Source organism: Podarcis bocagei (genome assembly GCF_964188305.1).
Source record: "Podarcis bocagei genome assembly, chromosome: 3".
Taxonomy (NCBI): domain Eukaryota; kingdom Metazoa; phylum Chordata; class Lepidosauria; order Squamata; family Lacertidae; genus Podarcis; species Podarcis bocagei.
In genome coordinates this window covers 24,087,243-24,108,432 of record NC_138127.1, presented here as the reverse complement: position 1 = coordinate 24,108,432, position 21,190 = coordinate 24,087,243, and the positions used below count along the sequence as shown (strand labels likewise).

The following is a 21,190-nucleotide window of genomic DNA, read 5'->3' as shown; positions in this document are numbered from 1 at the left end:
TCTCTCTAAGTCAACCATCACAAAGCAATGAGGTGGGAGCCACATTCTACCTGCATGAGGAGCCCCACCTCCTAAAGCTTTCTTTAGGCATGACATGTGTGAGCGGGGTCCATGCAATGACCAGGGAATAACTGCCCTGGCCATGCTACCCCATGCCGACTACCGCATGAGTACACAATGAGTACAGATATCTGAAAAAGAACAACTACACATGACACTGGGGGCTTGTTTTCAGATAGCTGTGCTCAATGCACAGGGTGGGACTAGCCCATCTGTGCAACACGGGAGCAAGGCAAACTTCAGGGGTCTACTTCCCGATCATCAGATGGAACCCCATCAAGAGTGTAACATGTGATGTGGGCTCTAGTGATCGTTATAGTAATTGCTACCTGGAAGCACACTTCCTGGAGTGGTTTGCTGCAAACCTCAGTAAGGACAGCAACAGGAACACCAGGAAGCTGGGGAGGTGTTTTTAATTCATGCCGACCCCACAGGATCTCTCTTGTCTGTCCCCACCACCAAAAGGTGAGTAAATAGTTTGTATTGCATTGTTACAATATTCCAAGAGCTGCCTCAGGGATCATTTTATTGAAAGACACGGCATAAATATTTATACTAACCACCAGTGTATCAGAATTCAAAGATGTGTTTTTCAGGGCAGAAGCACTGTTACTTTTGTACACTTTAGTCGTCATGAAGTATGATTCAAATATAAAGTCAAAAAGTGATATACTTCATTTCTGAGACCAGGATATACAGAAAAGCTGTACCCATTTCTTATTTCTACCTATGGCAACTCAAGGCCCTGCTACTCAGGGGAGAGGTGGCAGAATGAATAAATATTCTTCTAGACTTCTAATATAAATCTAGAGGCTGGGGTGCAAGGATTTAGAAAGAATTTATTCCTAATTCCCAGTGGCCTCATTCCCATGCACTAATTGAATTCTAATTCCTACAGACCTGTAACAACAGGCTTTTAATGCTTAACTTGTATTGACTTTGAAATGCTACTCTTAAATTGCCTTCTGTGTATTGTGCAAAGTATCTTCAGCAAATCTGTCAGTGTTGGCAAGAAGAAGTAAGGTCAAAACCAGAGTGCTCTCATTAGAGATATCAATTATTTAATGGAATGGGAGGCCTGACTGTTATCATGATTTACATCATCATGATTGATATAGTTCCATTCTTTCTGCCCTCTCAATAAACCTACCCCATATTTACCGTGAGGCCATCACCCACAAACCACTCATGGACTGACATTCTTTATCTATTTATTTTAATTGTTTTGTTTATATATTTATAAAGTGCACTTTCATTAAAAGTATATGTAAGAAGGTGGTGTAAGAGTTAGAGTTCGAAGATTCCAGTTTCCCAGAGGGAGAAAGCATTCCCCAAGGGGGGGAGGAGAGCAGTGAATTGAAGAGAAGAGAAGAGAAGAGAAGAGAGCAACAGGTAGGGACCTGCTGTTCCCAGGAAAGGCAAGGGTTAAGTTCTAGCTCAGAAGAAGAAGCAGAGCTCAGAAGGTAGCTGAAAGAAGTGACTCTGAGGAATAAAATTTAAGAACCGTTTCTAAGATTGTTTTGTTAATACGCAATAAAAAGTTATAAAAGAACAAGAAGCGAAGCGTTTGTGTGGTGATCTGAAGAGGACAACGACCAGTCCTGACATGTACAATATAAACACACATTACTTCAATAATAGCAGGAAAAACATCAATAACGTATCAGTGAAAACAGGCTGGTAAAAAAAAAAAATCACATTCCAAAGCCCTGTCTGAAAAACACACATTTTAAAATGAACGCCCTACTTATCCCTTTTCTATCCTTAGCAATATAAAAGAAAATGCAAAAGAAAAAGTCTGAAAACTGAAAAATGTTTATATGTGGATAGTGAGCCACATCAGCAGAACTGAACTTTTATAATTGCTGCACAATTTCCTCGGTTGTCAATGGCCTATCACAGTCATTTGGAGAGACTATTCAGCCATTTCCTTCTCTTTTTTTTTTTTTCCAGCCATTTCCTTCTCTGTTGGCTGTTCTCTTCTCTCTAGGAATCAGTTCTATTACTTTAACCCTACCCTTTTCAAGTAACGTTACCTTTATATCCATTTCCTCCTCCGGCTCCCGCCCTAAGTTGCAGAAGGGAGTGGTAATCTTGATTTGGTAGTGAGGAAGGAAACCTTTTATTCCAACAATCCCAATGAAAATTGCTTCTTTACAACATGTGGATGGAGAAACAGGGAATGCCAACTTTCTTATTGCATGTTAGACTTCTGGAAGCAGTGTTGCCTTCCATTTCCAGTTTAAAGTAGAACATCAATGATTGGCTGCTGCTAAACTGCCCATGTCTGGAAGCACCCACCATCACTGTATTTGTATTTGAAGCCTCCATTTGATATTTGCAATTAATATTGCAAACATCAAAAAGGTTTGTGGATTATCAGTGGAGTGCACATAATTAAACTAATCAGTGATTAAAAGCCGGGTGGGATTTTCCTTTCCTGTGTCAGGTAAGATTAGATCATATCTTTGGCAGTATCAATCTTTAATTATTACATCTGCCTGTAATTTCAAATAAATCAGAAGGGCTGAAATATTGCTCAGTTAAATTATGACCCACAAACTGTTCTAAATGTCGTTTATGTTGGTTTTGTTCTACTGAATTGAGGCTTACTGTTGCCAAGGGAATCAAAATGTTTGGTTCAGCCCCTAAATTAAAACATACGGCTCCACAAAGAGTTCTTCATATCCGGAGGCAATACTGAGGGCTCTTGTTGCTGTTTTGGGACCTGCCTGCAACAGCAGTTTGCCTTTAAGCTCCCACCAGTGACGGAAAGCCTTTCCCCCCAGGTACACACTCTGGGAAGTGAGTTGGGAATCCTGGAAAATCCACTTTTGTTAAAACATTTATTACAAACGAGGAAAGGAATGCCTTTTTTCCAGCACAGAATACAAGGCGGTATCCTTTCTGGCAAAATGAACAAACACTACAGTCCTTAACCACCGTTGAGTCTCTTAGGGTGCCACTGGGTTGCCTGGGTGTCCCTGCGAGTAGACAATCTCAAGCTGCTCCTTGGCTCTGTGGGCTGCTGAATCCCCTTGCACCATTCTGCTCCCACATCACTGTTTCCTTTCGTCTCTATCCACCACAGAACGTGATTACAGTCTCCCCTCATCAGGCGAATTTTGCAAAGACACTCTTCTTCCTTACTAGCCCATCTCCTTCTTTCTCTCAACTAACTGCCCCAACTGACACTTTCCCAATGTTCTAATTCCTGTGGTGACAGTTGCCAAAACTGCCCAGAGTTACGATTTTACTTTTAAAATATGTTAAAACCAAAACAGAAACACTAAACAAACATCTCGTTACAAAGGTACACGGATGTACACCTGTCCTCTGCAAATCTATCAATTTCTGTTCTCATTTTTCCAGTCTTAAACTCAGTTCTCCAAATTTCCACAACCTGCCATTTTTTATTTTAAAAAATCCTAATGAAAAATCATCAGTATTTCAGTGAAAAGTCTCATCCTAATCCTCATCTTTTTATTATTTCTACCCTGTCCATCTGGCTGGGTTTCCCCAGCCACTCTGGGCAGCTTACAACACATAAAAATTGTAAAACATTAGACACTAAAAATTTCCTGATACAGATGTCTTCTAAAAGTCAGATAGTTGTTTATTCCCTTGACATCTGATGGGAGGGTGTTCCACAGGGTGTATGCCACTACTGAGAAGGCCCTCTGCCTGCTTCCCTGTGACCTCATTTCTCACAGTGAGGGAACCACCAGAAAGCCCTCAGAACTGGCCCTCAGTGTCTGGGCTGAATGGTGCAGGTGGAGACGCTCCTTCAGGTATACTGGGCCGAGGCCGTTTAGGGCTGGTACTTTGAATTGTGCTTGAAAACGCACTGGGAGTCAATGTAGGTATTTCAGGACTGTTGTCATATGGTCTCGGTGGCCACTCCCAGTCACCAGTTTAGCTGCCGCATTCCGGATTAGTTGTAGTTTCTGAGTCACCTTCAAAGGTAGCATATTGCAGTAGTCCAAGTGGTAGATAACCAGAGCATGCACCACTTTGGCGAGACAGTCTGTGGGCAGGTAGGGTCTCAGCCTACGTACCAGATGGGAGTTGGCAGACAGCTGCCCTGGACACAGAATTGACCTGCAACTCCATGGACAGCTGTGAGTTCAAAATGACTCCCAGGCTGTGCACCTGGTCCTTCAGGGGCACAATTGCCCCATTCAGGACTAGGGAGTCCCCCACACCTACCCATCCCCTGTCCCCCCAAAAGAGTACTTCTGTCTTGTCAGGATTCAACCTCAATCCGCTAGCCGCCATCCATCCTCCAACTGCATCCAGACACTCACACAGGATCTTCACCACCTTCACTGGTTCCAATTTAAAGGAGAGGTAAAGCTGGGTATCATCCGCATACCCAGCCCAAACCCTGATGATCTCCCCCAGCAGCTTCATATAGATGTTAAAAAGCATGGGGGAGAGGACGGAACCCTGAGGCATCCTACAAGTGAGAGCCATGGGGTCTGAACACACATCCCCCAGCACCTCTTTCTGGACACGGCACAGGAGCAACCACTGTATAACAGGGGCCCCAGCTTTCACCTCTAGACAGTCCAGATGGTCACGCTGGTCGATGATCTCCAGCAGGCTAGGGACAAAGCTGAAAGCTGTTTCCTAGTTCTAGTGGATCTCTCAATGGCCTTTGATACCATCCACCTCTCCTCATCAATGTCCCCCCTTCCTCTGACTACCTGGTGATGGGGTCCTCCCTCATGGCCAAGAGAGCAAAGCATTCAAGGGATAGTGCAGGGGTGGGCAAGGTTTACCTTGCCTGGGCCAGTTCACTCCAGCAGAGATCCCTCCATAGGCTGGATCACACGAACGCATGCACACACAATTTTCAGTGTCTGTGCATGCACAGATGCGATTTCCAGCACCGCGGAAGCGAGTCGCCGCGCCACGCTGGTTTAGCACAGCGCGTGGGGACTTGCCGAGTGGGTGGCTCAGTTCGGGGGTGGCTCGTGAGCCAGTTAAACCACCCTCGTGGGCCACTTGTGGCCCATGGGCCTTAGGTTGCTGACCCCTGGGCTAGTGCCTGAAGTGGTTCCACCAGAAGATTCTTTCTAAGATCTGTTAAAAGTCATTTCCAATACTAACTAAAAGCTTCCTGTTCAGCCCATTTTAGTGCTTCCCTTAAATTTCCTTATTAGTCAGCTTTTGTTCTCAGTGATGGTAGGCAATTGCTTTTTTCTTCCCCTACCATAGAGAAATAATGCAATAACAGAAAGAAAAGAGAAGCAAAAATATGGGAAACTATGAGTGCACTAGCCCCTCTCCCTAAAGAGGACAAAACCTAACTAAAGAAAAGCCAATTCTGTATTGACCACGCTCACTAGGAAAGCCATAAAACATGTTGGACCTGCCAACAAAAACCTGTGTTCTTAAAGTTGAATGGCAACTCCCACATACACCATCAATGCATTTTAATGTCAACTTTTTATATTTCAAAAGTGGTTTGTTATGTTTATTCTGTCCAATGTTGTGCTTATCTCTAGTTATTTTCTATCATTCAGGTTCTACAGGGGGAAAAATAAGCCTTTTCTATCTGTCTCACACATGCAAAAGGCTGCTACATAGGAGCAAAACAGCATCTCAGACCCAAACAGTGAGTGGCAATAAGAACAATTTGCTGTTCTACATGCAAGAACAGGGATACAGGCTCCTGCTGAACAAAAAATTGATCCCCAGGTCAGTATCAATATCCATGCCAAAATGTTCTTAATCTTCACACATAGTTAAACACGAGTCTGGAATAAGAGTCTCCAGTTTTGTTTAGTCCCAGGCCTTCACATAAATCTGTCCTCAACTTGATTCTTTAAACACTGTAGAACAAACTGCATCATAATCTATCAAAATTAAAATTCAAGTAAAAAATCCTAACATCATCATGCAAAAAGATAAGCAGTTACCAGTAGGTCTTAGATTTTTTTTAAAGCAACATCGTAAGAAGCTAAGAGCTTAAGAACTTGTCAAGCAGGCCAATTTTGAGGCTTTGTTTTTTAAGCTTTAATGGGTAATCTTGATCATCAAGTGAAAAATAATATTGTTCCCAAGTGAGTTTTCCCATGTCCTCATTTTTCTACTTAATAACAATGAAATCTTACCGAACATAATCAAAATTTCATCCAAAATGACCCAAAGACATGCTTAATTAAGAAAATGTTTATTTTCCCCAGAAACTTTGCTAATAGTTGGCTGCTGAAATACACACACACACACACACACACACACACACACACACACACACTTTATTTAAACAATCTTTTTCAACTTCCATGTCTGGCCTTTGACACCAGAATTGTGTATTTCAGGACCCACCCTATTCATGTGATTGCAATTTGTTTTAACTGTTTTAAAACTGAATTTTAAATTGAAACCTGCCCTATGAACTGCTGTTGAAGGGCAGGAATAATAATAGTAATAATGCATATGGAGGCATTAGCACAACCCTTTTTTGTTATTTATTTGTTTAAAAAATATTTATATGCTGCTTTTTCAAGCAAAGCCCATCCAAAGCAGCTTGCAACCATTAAAACTACAAGTATATAAAACAAAAAAAAACCCCAGATCCACATGACTTTTAAAATGTATTTTATTCTGAGTTTATTAAAACTAGATTTTTTTACAATCAAAGCCTTTTCACTGCTCTGGGAAAAGTGGAATAAAATTGTTCCCCCATTCCAGACTGTTAGCAAAATGGTACATTGTGCAAACAAAGTACAGAGAGTCATGACAGTGGGTCAAGGTAGGGTGTTACTGAATTCGTAAGTAGTATTTGGACTGCCACACAGAAATAGCACTCCTATATTTCTTCAGGAGAAATGGTGCTTACATTATCAGGAAACTAAGCATATTCAGTAATAACACTATTAGATTTTATCCTATTCTATCTTAAGTGTTGGGAAGATTAATCCTCTACTATTGTTTTGTACTATTGGTTTTTCTTTTGATCAACAAGGAAAACGGAATGCAAAGGTTTACATTCATCCACTGCATGAAAGTATTTCTGGAGATGTGTTAGCTCAGAATTATGCTTCAACTTTTCCAGGACTAACCCTGGAAACTAGCAATATCTGATGAGACACTTGGCAAAACAGAGCTTTAAGTGAAACTTAATGGCATGTTTATGTTATAATATAAGATTCATAGACTATCAAACCCTGTCCTTGCTGTGCTGCTATTTAACAGCTTAGCATTCATCAGTGTTTTCTAGCTTGGCATATAAAATTGGCTCCTTTATATTGTTAAGCAAGCAGGACTCAGTTGCTGGCATGGACATTTTTCCAGTGTTTATATATGATCACAGCTTGTCTGAGCTTGAAAGCTATTTGCATAGTCTCTATCTGTTTAGTAACTTTTGGCTGGGATTTCTTTTTCCCCCAACTCCCTTACTCTCAGAATCAAGATTTCTCCCTACACTCAATTAAGCAGCAATTATATCACTTCTGAGTCTTTGAAGATGGATGCAAGTCAGCACCTTAACACTTTACTATCACTTTAGAAAAACTTTTAAAATTTAGAGAATCTCTTGCATAACTTTTTTTATGCCAATATATTTGCAACAGCAACTCTTCATGGCTGCTAAACAAAACTGCCTTGCCCTTTTTAAGATCACAAATTATAAGTTTCTCCTACCTCTGGGTACTATTGCATAATTATATTCTTGTTATTTGGCAATGAATGTACAACATTGAGATTTAAGAGGCAAGAGGTGAAAATGTTCCAAAATAAAAACGAACTGAGCCATCAACAATATATATAGCCAAGTGCCAGTTTCACCCCTTAGGACTGAATTAAAGAGGATACATCTAGACTATTTCATACATTACACAGCAACAGCCCCAGGGTTGCCAGTGAGTGTACAGTACTCAACACATAGCTGGGATTGTCTTTGGCTCCAAGCATACTTGCAGGATTTCTAAGTGCTTCTTTGTTGCAATATAGTGGTACCTAAGGTTAAGTACTTAATTCGTTCCAGAGGTCCGTGCTTAACCTGAAACTGTTCTTAACCTGAAGCACCACTTCAGCTAATGGGGCCTCCTGCTGCTGCCGCACCGCCGGAGAACGATTTCTGTTCTCATCCTGAAGAAAAGTTCTTAACCTGAAGCACTATTTCTGGGTTAGCAGAGTCTGTAACCTGAAGTGTATGTAACCTGAAGCATATGTAACCCAAGGTACCACTGTAATACTTTACATTTCTTGGTGCACACCTAAAATGCATCTTATATGAATGAGATTTTTGTTAAATCCTACTTTCTTATTCATCAGATGAAAAAGATATGAACCGTTGCAAGGTTTTTTAAACTTCTGCCAAGTATAATCTTGCCAAGCTGTAGCATCCTTGGCTTTTTCATTTTGAATCTCTATTACAAAGCAGCCACCAATAATGTAAGGCTGCCAACCTCTGTCATGAGAACTGTTCTCATAAACTGCACAAGCAGGCCACACCAGCATAGGCTTGCATTCTGTTGGCCTCACTATGAGAGTAACACTACCAAAGTCTTTCCTTTATGATCCTTGAGACCTAGTAATTGATTCAGTTAAATAGAAGCCCCAAACATGTATTCCTTATCATTAATAATAAATTGTCCAGAGCCTGGAGCTTTTACAAAGCATAAACCAAACACTGTCTTTAATTTCAAAGCAAAATATGTCAACCTTTTTATAAAAATAAAAGAAAAACACTGAAAATAAAGAAGCAAGGTAGCTCCAAATGCCCAGCAGCTGTTACTGTTACATGTCAATTTAGACTTTACATTATTAGTATAAACTACAGATTCTGGTGAAACAACATCTGACGCACACACAGGAAGCGCTCATCATTTCACATACCGTAGTATGTATTCTGTAAAGGTAAGATCTTTTATGTCAGCATTTCAGATGTAATATTAGATTTGAAAGCATGATGAGCAATTCATGTATCTGCAAAAACTTTCATTACCAATGTAAAGTCTGAATGTTCAAAATTAAGTCTTAAGGTTTTCATTACTGGCAATAGCTCTTGACTTCTGCATATATTTAAAATCAGGTACACATATTAATGTGATTTATTTAAGGATGAGGCATGCACATAGCATTGTGTTTGCAATGCATTTAAAAGATGATGGTGGTGGTTTTTCAGATTAACACACTAATGTTGTCAAAATTAGCTACCAAGAAAAAAGAGATGTCATCAAAGAGTCAAAAATCTTAGATATGTGCTGCTGAGAAGATTGCTAAAAGAGAACCAGAGTGGTACAGGCTAGCAAAAGTGTTTCATGTGAGCCAGAGAAACCTGAGTCCAAATATCCACTATGTCATGAAACTCAGTAGGTAACTTTGGGCCTGTAATCATGTTGTTTATCTGGTAAAGTTTATGATAAGAATGCTATATCATTTCCAACAAGGTAAGGGTTAACTGTAAACAAAGCGATTACCAAAGACAGACTAGCAGGCAGCAGACTGTCATTGTAGTCTATTATCAACCAGAAGATGGCTATGTTTGAGGAGACTGCTGACTTCATATTCAGAATCAAATGCATCAAAAGGGTGGTCAGTTGTAATTGGTCAGTTAATGGGCATTCTACCTCATCTTATTGGCTCATAATTATAGACCAATAAGGGGATCAAAAATCACCCAAATGATTATTAATAAAAAGCCTGGTGTAAATAAAAAGCCTGGTTTGATACTGGTCAAGGAGAGAAGCTCTTGTCAGCTGAAGTAGAATGATTAAGGACTTAGGAAGAGGCTTCATAAGTCTGAAGAGTGCTAGGAATCGCAGCAGAGGTTGCATCTTAAGGGGAGCTGAAGATCTAGCCTAGCAGCTGATATTATGGGGGCAAATTGCTGAAGGAGTTCTGCTAAGAAGGGAACAGGGTCTGTGCCAATGCTGAGCAACAAAGCTGATTGGTAAGTATCGTGCATAGTTTGGTTTGTGTATGATGAGGTTAGTTGCTTTTTAGATGAGCTAAAATCAAAAGTTTAGCTGAAGATCTAAACGCTTGTTGGAGAGATACTACAGAGTCTGATATGGAGGAAGAACACAATTCAGTCTCTTTTCTAGAGAAGGCTTAGTAGTAATGGTTTCTGTCCTTGTGGTTTTCTCACCCTACACCTACAAGCCAAACCATATTCTACCAGAGAACCAGGGAAATTGAAGCTGTTTGAGGGAGGTGACCAGGAAAACTAAAGAAAAAAATCATTGTAAGAAAACCTCTCAGAGGTTTACAAAAAAATAAAAACTTGACTTGCCATTCAGGATGAGAAGGTCTCAGTTCAAAATTATTTAAACAGTTCACTTCTAAAGTGAACATGTCATAATTTATTTACTTATTTATTGCACTTATATCCCACCTACTTCTCCAAGGAGTTCAATGTGTTATGCATGGTTCTCTCCCTCATTTAATCCCCACAACAACCCTGTGAGGTAGGTTAGGTTGAGAGACAGTGACTGGCCCAAAGTCACCCAGTGAGAGTCATGGTCAAGTGGGGATTTGAACCCTGGTCTCCCAGGTGCTATCTACAAGCTATTTTCAGTGTCTTAGGGTGTCTTCTCCTGGCAATCTGTATTTGAGCAATATTGCTTCAGCTTTCCAAATGAGGGATAACAGCAATGAAAACAATATAGCTCCCTTGTTGCTGAAAACAGTCAAAGAAACTAATAAAAACAGCTGAAATCTAGTCAGTGTGTCTTTACTAGTTCTGAGATCATATTGAATATATGGGAGGATTCATCCACTGTCCTGTTTAATTATCTTTTTTTCATAGAAGAGCAAGTGAATCAGTGTCATATTTCAACATTCACCTAAGGGAAAGTGTGAGCATGGTGCTTCACCAAGACTCAATGACATGACTCTACCCACTCAGGAAAGGGTGGGAAGAGAGAATGTTGCACAATAGGATTTATACATGGATGGGCCTCTGAAACATCGGTCTCACATGTTAAATGCAGGTGTCTATTAGGCAAAGAGGGTCACAAGTAAACATGTGAATTAATCCTTATTTTTTTACAGTGCAGAAGAAGCTGACTCATACAGAGCCAGACCACTGGTCCATCTACCGATAGGTTAGTTTTTTCTAAAATGACTGGCTGTCTCTCTCCTTGGAGATACTAGGGGTTGAATGTAAGAACTTCTGCATGCAAAACAGATCACTGAGCTCCAGCTCTTCCCTGCCCAATAAAGCTAGGAAATTAGCATGCACAAGATCTGCTTTATATCTACTTTAAAAACACAGCTCTGCTATAAAGCCAACTTGATATCCAAATATATAGGATATTTCCCAGGAGAAAGTCCCAAATGGTATGCAGTTGCCTCCTGTGGCCAAATGTGGCTGTGTAGAGAATGCTGCTACTAATACTAATAAGGGCCTTTCTGCATGGTTGGTATTGGTTTATTAGGAATGCACAAAATAGTTATTCATTTGTTGTCCACAGCCCCCATGCCCCCTTTCCTCAAGAGTTGTTCTTTCATCACATTTCACCACACCAAGATGACAACATTGTGTATCTGGAAAATGTGATACCTTCCCCAACAAAACACATAATTGCAGAATGCTAGGTGACAGTATGAGTGGCACAGACATTGATTTTACATTGCAACTAGCAATACATTCACACACACACACACACACACACACACACATTTTTCAGTGCTTTTGAGGCTTAGTGCTCTTCTGCTATGCCATTATCTAGTCTTAAACAACTCAAAAGTGGACATCCGCTTTCCCTTTCAGAAATGCCCACCACTTCGTTAGCTTTATGCTTCTTTTTGCATTTACACACTCCAGCATCGGCATATGTCTCTAACCATGGGTAGTAATGCCCACTGGACATAACCTAGTGTCCTTCTCGGTAAGCATGCATAGAATTGCACTGTAAATGCAATTTTGTTCAGGATTTATTGAGAAAAAATAGCCTGTAAGACTCACCCTTTCTTGCTTACAAGACATCCTTTCATGCTCTAGAACACACCAATGTGCACTTTTTAAGGGAAACAGCAGCACAGCTATCCCACTCCAGTCTATATACAGTGGTACCTTGGTTTACGAACTTAATCCATTCTGGAAGTCCGTTCTTAAACCAAGGCTTGCTTTCCCATAGCAGCGGGGGAATCAATTTAAAAATGGAACACACTCAATAGGAAGCGAAACATGTTCTTATTCCAAGGCAAAGTTCACAAACCAAAACACCTATGGTACGTCTGGGTTTGCAGCATTCTTAATCCAAATTGTTCATAAACTAAGCTGATCTTAAACCAAGGTACCACTGTATGTGTTTTTATATATTTCATGTGTTTTTGTTTTGTAAACCACTGTGTGATCTTCAGATGAAAGGTGGTTTGGAAATGAAATAAATAAATATATGTGGAAGACAGACACTGAAGTGTTGTTGACACAGCGCCAGACTTTGACTTGAGAGACCTGGGGAAAAGGTTCTCCCAACACTACCCCCATGAGCCAATTGGAGGAGCAGAGGACACATGTGGTGGGAGAGGGGAGAAAGTCCTGTTACACTAATGAAAGTCTTTGCATGAGCTTCCACTGGTAATGCTCAATAACTGAATCCTCCCTATGGGATTGAAATCCTTGCTTAGTTAACTAGTTCCCTTTGGGCAGTCACTATCCCTCAAGATTGTTATAAGGATAGTAATTTTCTTTCAGAACTGGCTTTTTTCAGGGAGAGAGCCTTTTCTACAATGGCCCAACATCTCTGGGGCACATTGCTACATTCACTCGTAACAAGTTCCATCACTTCAGATGCTCATGAAAGCCCTAAAGATTCACTAGCTTTCAAATGAGTTTTCAAGAGCTACTTTATTCTATTAACTGATTTGGTTACAGTCAGGTACTTTATTTTAGCATTTTAGGGGCTGATATGTTATTGCATTATTACTTTTTATTCTTACTGATTTTATTTACATAGCCGTATCATATTGCACTTTTTTATAAGTTGTTTTGAGAGAGGGTTTTTTAAACCTTAAAGGTGTCCTTTAAAGATTGTGAATATAAAAATGGGATAACCTGAGCTTTCTGAAGCAATGACAAAACAAAATGTGATAAATATACATCATGCTACTGAAAGAAACTTGGAAAAGAACAGTGCAATAGGCATGCTATGGCAGCATTTCAGATGTTTTGTGATGTTAACCCAGTGACCTGCAGGGCCCTTAAAAATGCTCCTGAAAAACACAGCAACCATTCCTGGGCTCCTACCTCAGAATAAACATAGAGCATGTGTGTGCAGACTGCGAACTCAGTTCAGTTCTGGTACTAAAAACTATTTTTGAGGCTCAGAATATGCTCAGAGGCACTTTGTTCTTCCATTATAATCATGTGTATTTTGCAGCTGGCTCTGACTGATAGTCTATATAATCCTGAGATTCTGGGGGGGACGGGGACCAAAGTAGATCCAACAAAAGTGAAGTCTCCCTACCACATCAGAAAGGTGAATTCTGAATCATTTATGACCAAGCTCCTCAACTCTATTTTCCGCTTCCTTGACAGAATTGGAAGAGCTCCTACCTGCTCTTTCTCTTAACAGTAAAACAGTACAAACTAAAACAAAACTCTTTTCATGAGTACATAGGTCTCTCCAAAGCAGTGTAAAAATGATCTCACTCAGGATTACATTTTAAAAATGAGGTGGCAGAGGGGCAGATTCAGGGGAGAAATGGCAACCACAGTCAAAGGTGAAGCAAACAGAGCACATAAATGGTTATACAGTACGTTTAAACCACAGTTCAGCAAATAATCTCACATTTAAATCTATGTAGCTCATCATACTTATTTCCCCCCTGCGGAACTTCTGCATAAAGCAGATAATATATCTGTTCCGAATTCAGCTCACCAATGATAGTCTTAAATTCCCTTATTAAGGCTAAAATTCTAAACCCACTTGCTGGGAAGCAAACCCCATTTAACAGAGTGTTTACTTCTGTATAGCCACCCTCGGGACTTTCTTGCAATCAAAAAGTACAACAGACAGAATATGCATCATTATTTTTAGGCCAATAAAGTTATCTCACCTCTTTTAAAGACAGCTTCCCCACGTAGTACAGTGTTATTTGCATAGACCACTTCGGCTTTTACTGTAACCTTTTGTGGGCTCTTTTTCAGCATAGCTACTCCAATAGTCAAATTTGCTCCAGGCCTGATGCTCTTAAGAGCTGCCAACAGGTATGTGGGCCTAAAAGAAGGGACAAAACAGATTACACTCATGGCCTGATACTCCTTTCACTACTCCAACATCAAGGCTGCAACTCAGTGGCAAAGCTTCTCCTTTGCATGTACTGTAGATGGTTCCTGATTCAATCTTTGACTTCTCCAGGTAGTGTGTCCCATCTGAAACTCTGTAGATCCTCTGCCAGTCAGTATGGACTATACTGCACTAGGTGGGCCAATCGTCTGACTCCGTATGTGCCAGCTTCCTAAATAATCTCTGGCCTGATTCATATGTGGATTCAGCCAAGTTGAAACGTGGGGGGGGGGGGAGAGAGAATACAAGTCCTAACTGGTGGAAAATTACTGCTAAATAAAGCTCCGGAAGCCTCACAAGTATAGGAGGAGAAAAAAATAATGTGCTCAAAAAGTATGGTAATATAAGAAAGGGAAAGTATGGTAATATAAGAAACTTTGCCCGCCCACCGGTAAAATAGTGTAATAACCCCCTAATCATTATCTTTCTCAGACCTCTGACTCCACATGCATCCTTTCAGTTTTCATAGAAAGTGCATTCAGGCAAAGTGATCTTCTGCTCTTGTAGTGACAGGCTAGAATCCTATACTAGCTTACCTGGAAGTAAGCCCCAATGGACCCCATAAGAATTGCCCCCGCAATTATGAACTGAGGAGCTGCGGGCAAAGTAGGTGGTTTGACCCCCCCCCAAAAAAAAAAAAAAAACAACAACTGAGTGTGCAACTGGGCTGTGGGTGATCTGCAGTCTGACACTCGGCACTCTTGCAAGATTTGCCTCGGCTCCCGATTCTGAAATCCCCATGAGTGCAAAATCTGGCCTTCTGTGCAGGACAGGGCATGAGGCGGCGAGCGGGCACTAACCGTTTCCCTTATTTCTGCAAGCCTTTCCCACCCACCCCGTCCATCTTCTCCCCACCCACTTCCAGTTCCTACCCAGCAGCTTCGGCCCACGAAGTTGCCCAGAGGAGGCACAAAGTGAGCCCAACGGCGGCGGGCAGCCGAGCGCCCCTGCGAGCCGCGGGAGCGGCGTCCGGCAACCGCAGCATCCTGCGGCGGGAATGGGCCGCTTTGCCTGAAGATGCCGCTTCGCGCCTCTTTCGCCTTCTCCCTCGTCTTCTCCTCCTTCCCCGCGCAGCGTTTGCCTATCCTTTCAGCGGCGGCGGCAGCAGGGAGGAGGGCGCCTTGCTCGGGCAGTGAAAGGCGCTCCTTGTGGAAAAGCGGAGGCGGCAGCTTCTCTCCCCTTTGCGTCTGGCTCCACCCCGCCCGCCCTTCACGCCCACAGGGCATCCCCACCCTCGGCCGCCGCGGGGCAGGAGCAAGGCCGCGTGCGGGCATCGCCGCACCGCAGCCGCCGCCAACCCCGCGGCAGCTTGTGAGGCGTGGGTCGGTGGGTGGGTAGGGTCTTTTTGTCCGCGAGCTCCCTCGGGCAACGTTTGGGGGGGGCTATGAGGGCGACCGTTTCAGACAGGCCCACACCCTTGTGAAGCAGGCACTAGAGGGAAGGAGTTGGGCGAAGCTGTGGGTGGGTTGCTCAGTGGAAAGAAATCCGAGGACGGCCTCAGCTGAGTCACAGGTTGGATAGGCGAGAGAAGGGTGTTTCCCTCGCAGAGGGTGATGTCTGTGGTACAGAATGTGCCAGGGAAGGCAGAAAGAGAGAAGCGCTGTTCTAAATCTTACCTCAGGCTCTGGATTACATGCCCTGTTAACGGATCCCCTCCATTTTGCCAAAAAAAAACCCCGGCCAAATTTACACAGTACCCCCCCTTTTTTTGCAAAGCACCATCATGGCAGCCTAGCCATCAAAACAAACAAGAGTTAGGTTCCATAGCCCATGTCGTATTGGGCACACAATGTGCACATGCATCAGTCACAGGTGGGTTGCCCAAATCATCTGCTTACTTTACGCATCATAAAAGTGCCAGCTCATCGCTTTTAATAAGTTATTAATGCCCTCTCCACAGGGGCTTGCCTGGCCAGACTTTGGTGTTGTTTAACTGTCAGATGAATACCTTTACTGTATGTATATATATTCCCACATCTTTTAACTTCAGGTTGTACCCTTCGAGGCTTGTGTTTTTTATGCTGTATTGTACATTAATTTGTTTTCATTCTGGTTTGCTTTATTTCTAGTTACCTTTGGGAATTATGTTATAAGGTGCCCTATAAATACTGTTAATAAATAATGTGGAGGCTTACCCACTGTGACTGAAGAGAGAGAATATTTTCAAAATAATGTCTGGATTACTTTTCTAGTTGCATGATTTCAGTAGAACTTGTATACCAAAACTGAAACATGTTTCACCACTCCGGGTATATTTTGTGAGTAACAAATGTTTTGGGGTTTTTAATGCGTATCAGTTAAAATTATTCTGCAGACTGGGAACAACTTCTAGCAGCTTACCTGCTACTTCCAGGTCCTACCAGATGGATAATGGATGCCACAGTTCCTTCCGCAATCTTGTATGAGGCATTTATCTAGTGTGAGCCTTGCAACAACCTCTTCTTCAGGCTTTTAAATACATAGATCAGACACTTTTTAAAGAGGGAGTAGCTGGGGCAACTGACCCAGGGCTCACACATGTAGAGGGGCCGCGTGAAAATTAGCACCGGTGTATTCTTGCCATTTTTACTTCAATTTTTCAGAATACTAGTAACATGAACTCCATAAACTTAATCTGGAGGGAAGGGTGTCACCAAACAAACTCCACAGTGGGGTGGCATACTGTCCTAGGGCTATAACAGCATAAGTAACTGATTGTTATTGCAGGCAGCATGAATAGCAGCTCAGCCCAATCACGATGCCCTCAGGCTCTCTGCTTCCCTCATACACAGATTCTGATTGCTAGCAGACTCAGAAAAGAAGAAAGACAAACAGTTCAAATTGGGCACACTAAGATAAAGCAGAGGATGATGCATTACAAAGTTATCTCAGTCTGTTCCCTTTGCTCACAGCATCCAATTGCACAACATAGCATTTCCAAACTCCCTTCTTACGTTACTGAAACCTTGTTTTAAACTGCCAGTTTTCTCCACTCAGGTCAATCCCTACGCTCTACTCAAACTTCCATCATTGTTTTAAACCAGCACTTTCCCCCTCACATTGTTATTCCATCCCTGCTTTATTCAAACCACTGCTGCTGTTTAAAATGGTCACTTCTTTCCACTCAATATCTTTCTGTCTCTGATTTACTCAAGGCCCCTGGGCACATGCAAATGTACTCATGCAGAACATGTTATCAGCTTCTGCTAAAGACATGCAAGTTATGGGTGAAGCTAGCATGAAAACAGGGCTCTTGATTAGTGCATCAATGTTAATTGCATTTTGCAAATGTGTTTTCAACTTCTGTTCTTCAATAAGGGAGCAGATCGCAAAGCAGCTTCCTATATGCATTACAAAATAGTTGAAAATGTGCATCCCACACCACACGCTCAGTATGAGTAAGCACTACATTGGAAACCTTATGTCTCGATGTGCATCTACACCCATCCCAATTTATGCGTATAATTTCCAAAAGCACAAAGACATTGCATGCAAGAATCTCCTCCGATGCTCAAGGTATGCTTTCTGTTTTTTTTATATAAAATTTTTATTGTTTTTTCACAATTTTTATAGGCACAAACATTACACCATACAAACAAACAAACACATAAACAAACATGTATAATTTCAAATCCTTTTTTCTTAAACCTTACTTCACCGACTTCCCCATACCTCCCCTTTCTGCATCCCAATTTCCAAATTTATTTCAGCAAATCCTGCCCCTTGGTTTTATCAAATTTTCCCTTATTCTTTTCTTTTACTTAATCTTTTACAGCTGTAATCCCCTTTTTTCTAAAACCTCAACATTTTAGCATTCATTAATTTTACAATGTTTCTTAAGATAAATTTTAAATTTCTTCCAGTCTTCATCCACCGTCTCTTTCCCCTGGTCACGGATTCTGCCAGTCATTTCAGCCAGTCCCATGTAGTCTATCACCTTCATCTGCCATTCTTCCAGAGTGGGTAGATCTTGTGTCTTCCAATACTTTGCGATGAGTATTCTTACTGCTATTGTAGCATACATAAAAAAAGTTCTGTCTTTCTTTGGCACCAATTGGCCGACAATGCCCAAGAGAAAGGCCTCTGGTTTCTTAGGGAAAGTACATTTAAGTACCTTTTTCATTTCATTATATATCATTTCCCAGAAAGCCTTAATCTTCAGGCACGTCCACCAAAGGTGATAAAAAGTACCTTCAGTTTCTTTACATTTCCAACACTTATTATCAGGCAAATGGTAGATTTTTGCTAGCTTGACTGGGGTCATGTACCACCTATGGATCATTTTCATAATATTTTCCTTTAAGGTATTACATGCCGTAAATTTTATACCGGTGGTCCACAACTGTTCCCAGTCAGCAAACATAATGTTATGACCAATGTCCTGTGCCCACTTAATCATAGCTGATTTAACTGTTTCATCTTGTGTATTCCATTTCAGCAACAAGTTATACATTCTTGACAGATTCTTAGCATTGGGTTCTAACAGTTCTGTTTCTAGTTTTGATTTCTCCACCTGGAAGCCAATTTTCCTGTCCTGTTTATAAACCTCCATTATTTGATAGTAATGGAGCCAGGCTCGTACTTTAGGCTTCAATCTCTCATAACTCTGTAATTTTAGTTTATCTCCCTCTTGTTCCAAAATTTCCCAATATTTTGGCCATTTGGCCTCCATGTTAAGTTTTTTCACGGCTTTAGCCTCCATTGGCGACAGCCACCTTGGGGTTTTATTTTCCAACAAATCTTTATATCTAATCCAGACATTATATAATGCTTTCCTAACAATGTGATTTTTAAAAGCTTTATGCGCTTTAACCTTATCATACCATAAATATGCATGCCATCCAAATACATTATTGAAACCTTCCAAGTCCAACATATCTGTATTCTCGAGGAGCAGCCACTCTTTCATCCAGCAAAAAACTGCTGATTCATAATACAGTTTTAAGTCCGGCAGGGCAAATCCCCCTCTTTCCTTTGCATCCGTTAAAATTTTAAACTTTATTCTGGGTTTTTTGCCCTGCCAGACAAATTTCGAAATGTCTTTCTGCCACCTCTTGAAGCAGTCCATCTTGTCAAGAATTTGCAATGCTTGAAATAAAAATAACATTCTAGGCAATACATTCATCTTAATAACTGCAATTCGGCCTAACAAGGAAAGCTTCAAATTTGACCATATTTCTAGATCCTTTTTAACTTCTGTCCAGCATTTCTCATAATTGTCTTTAAACAGATTCACATTCTTAGATGTCAAATTAATCCCCAAGTATTTTACCTTCTTAACCACTGTCAACCCTGTTTCATTCTGGAACCTCTCCCTTTCGATAGCTGTTAACTTTTTCTCCAAGACCTTAGTTTTTTGTTTATTCAACTTGAATCCTGCAACTTGACCAAATTCTTGAATTAGTTCTAAAACCCTTTTCGTACTAGTGTCTGGCTCTTGTAAAGTAAGTACCAGATCATCTGCGAACGCCCTTAACTTATACTGTTTGGCTCCGACCTGGACCCCTTTAACCAGCTGGTCACTTCTAATCATATTTAGCAAAACCTCCAGGACTGCAAGGTATGCTTTCTGAGTCAGGATGTAGGAATGTGGATATACTCCATGTGTAAACCATATACTCCACTGTATTCCCACTGACTTGCCCCACAATTCTAAATACATTTACTAGGCAATGAGTTTTATGGATTTCAGTGGAACTTTGTTCCATGTAAATCTGCGTAAGTTGAGAGACTGGAGCTCAAATCATAAACACATTTCCTGTAAATTTCAGAAACATTTTAAATTGCACAACATAGCCTTTATATATTATTACTATTACTGTATTTGTTAAATTTGTATAGTGCCCTCATTTGTAGATCTCAGGGTAGTTCACAACAAAATATTACAATATAAAAACCACAAAGTACATAATAAAAACAAACACAAACCAATAATCCACCCTCGCACAACACATTTAAAAGGGCAGCTAATGTTAACCAGCCGAAGGACTGGAAGAGGAAAGTTTTTGGCTGATGCCCAGAGGTATATAATGAAGGCGTCAGCTGAACCTCCCTCGGGCGAGCATTCCACAAACGGGAAGCCACTGCAGAAAAGGCCTGTTTTTGTGTTTCCGACCTCTTGTGGAAGAGGCACACAAAGAACTACCGGTACCTCAGAGGATGATCTCAGGGTCTCTGAATTATTGCAGTTCTGAGCCATTGAAGGAATTAACCTCAGTCTTTAAAGCAAATTTGTCTGGAAGGAAAGGTTGTTGAAATTAGGACTTATATTCAGGTGATGTCTTTAGGACTTGAATGTTGGATTGCTAATAGTTCAGAAGTTTGTATTTCAAATATTTTCTCTTGGCGCAGGAGATTATTATTATTGTTTATCAAATAGTGCAGACTAAGTACTGTAATTTAATTTTAACGCCTTTAACTACTTAGCTCCTTTTGTTCTCTTCTGAGAAACCACAGCCCTCTGCTGGAAAGAATCAGACGTGCACTAGGCTCAAGTATCAAGCTGCGGCGATGCATAAATGAAAGTTTGCCACTCAGAGCCACACACAGAACAGTGGAGAAAGATCTGAAATCAGGTCTTCCACAGTCCCCGCACCCATGGTAAAAGTGGCTGGGATGGGGCCTGAATTAGAATAGCACCATGGCTTTACAGGTCAACCTTTTCCTCCTGGTAAATTTTCTCAGACTCAATCCTCCTACAGATACAAAACTACTTCAGGTGCTCATATGGTGGCAATTCAGATCAGGAAACCAGCACAAGAGAGAGAGTTGGAGGAATCTCCCACAGAATCATAGCCTTGATTTGATCCCAGCAAGGGAATCTGTGAAAGATGTGATCACAGATTTTCCAATGTCACATCTAGTTGAGACAAAAAGCAATTATTACTCCATATTTAAAT

At 41.2% G+C, this 21,190-nt stretch overlaps 1 protein-coding gene and 1 long non-coding RNA gene across 6 annotated transcripts in view; one reads left to right on the top strand and one right to left on the bottom strand.

Moving 5' to 3' along the window:
• Window positions 1–15,973, bottom strand: part of CD109 (CD109 molecule) — a 66,873-nt gene extending 50,900 nt beyond the window's left edge. For 2 of the 5 annotated variants that reach the window (XM_081186766.1, XM_081186765.1), the window contains exons 1-2: window positions 15,185–15,508; window positions 14,083–14,243 (exon numbers count right to left, since the gene is read on the bottom strand). In XM_081186766.1, coding sequence (XP_081042892.1) covers window positions 14,083–14,243; window positions 15,185–15,297 — 274 coding nt within the window. In that variant the 5' untranslated portion in view covers window positions 15,298–15,508. Of the gene's footprint in view, window positions 1–14,082; window positions 14,244–15,184; window positions 15,509–15,928 lie in introns of those variants that run through there. The other 3 variants (XM_081186764.1, XM_081186763.1, XM_081186762.1) reach the window with 3 other exon arrangements.
• Window positions 8,170–11,262, top strand: LOC308583095. Its single transcript, XR_014006051.1, has 2 exons — window positions 8,170–10,140; window positions 10,786–11,262. It is a non-coding gene; the product is annotated as an uncharacterized lncRNA (long non-coding RNA).
• Window positions 15,974–21,190: the final 5,217 nt, after the last annotated feature.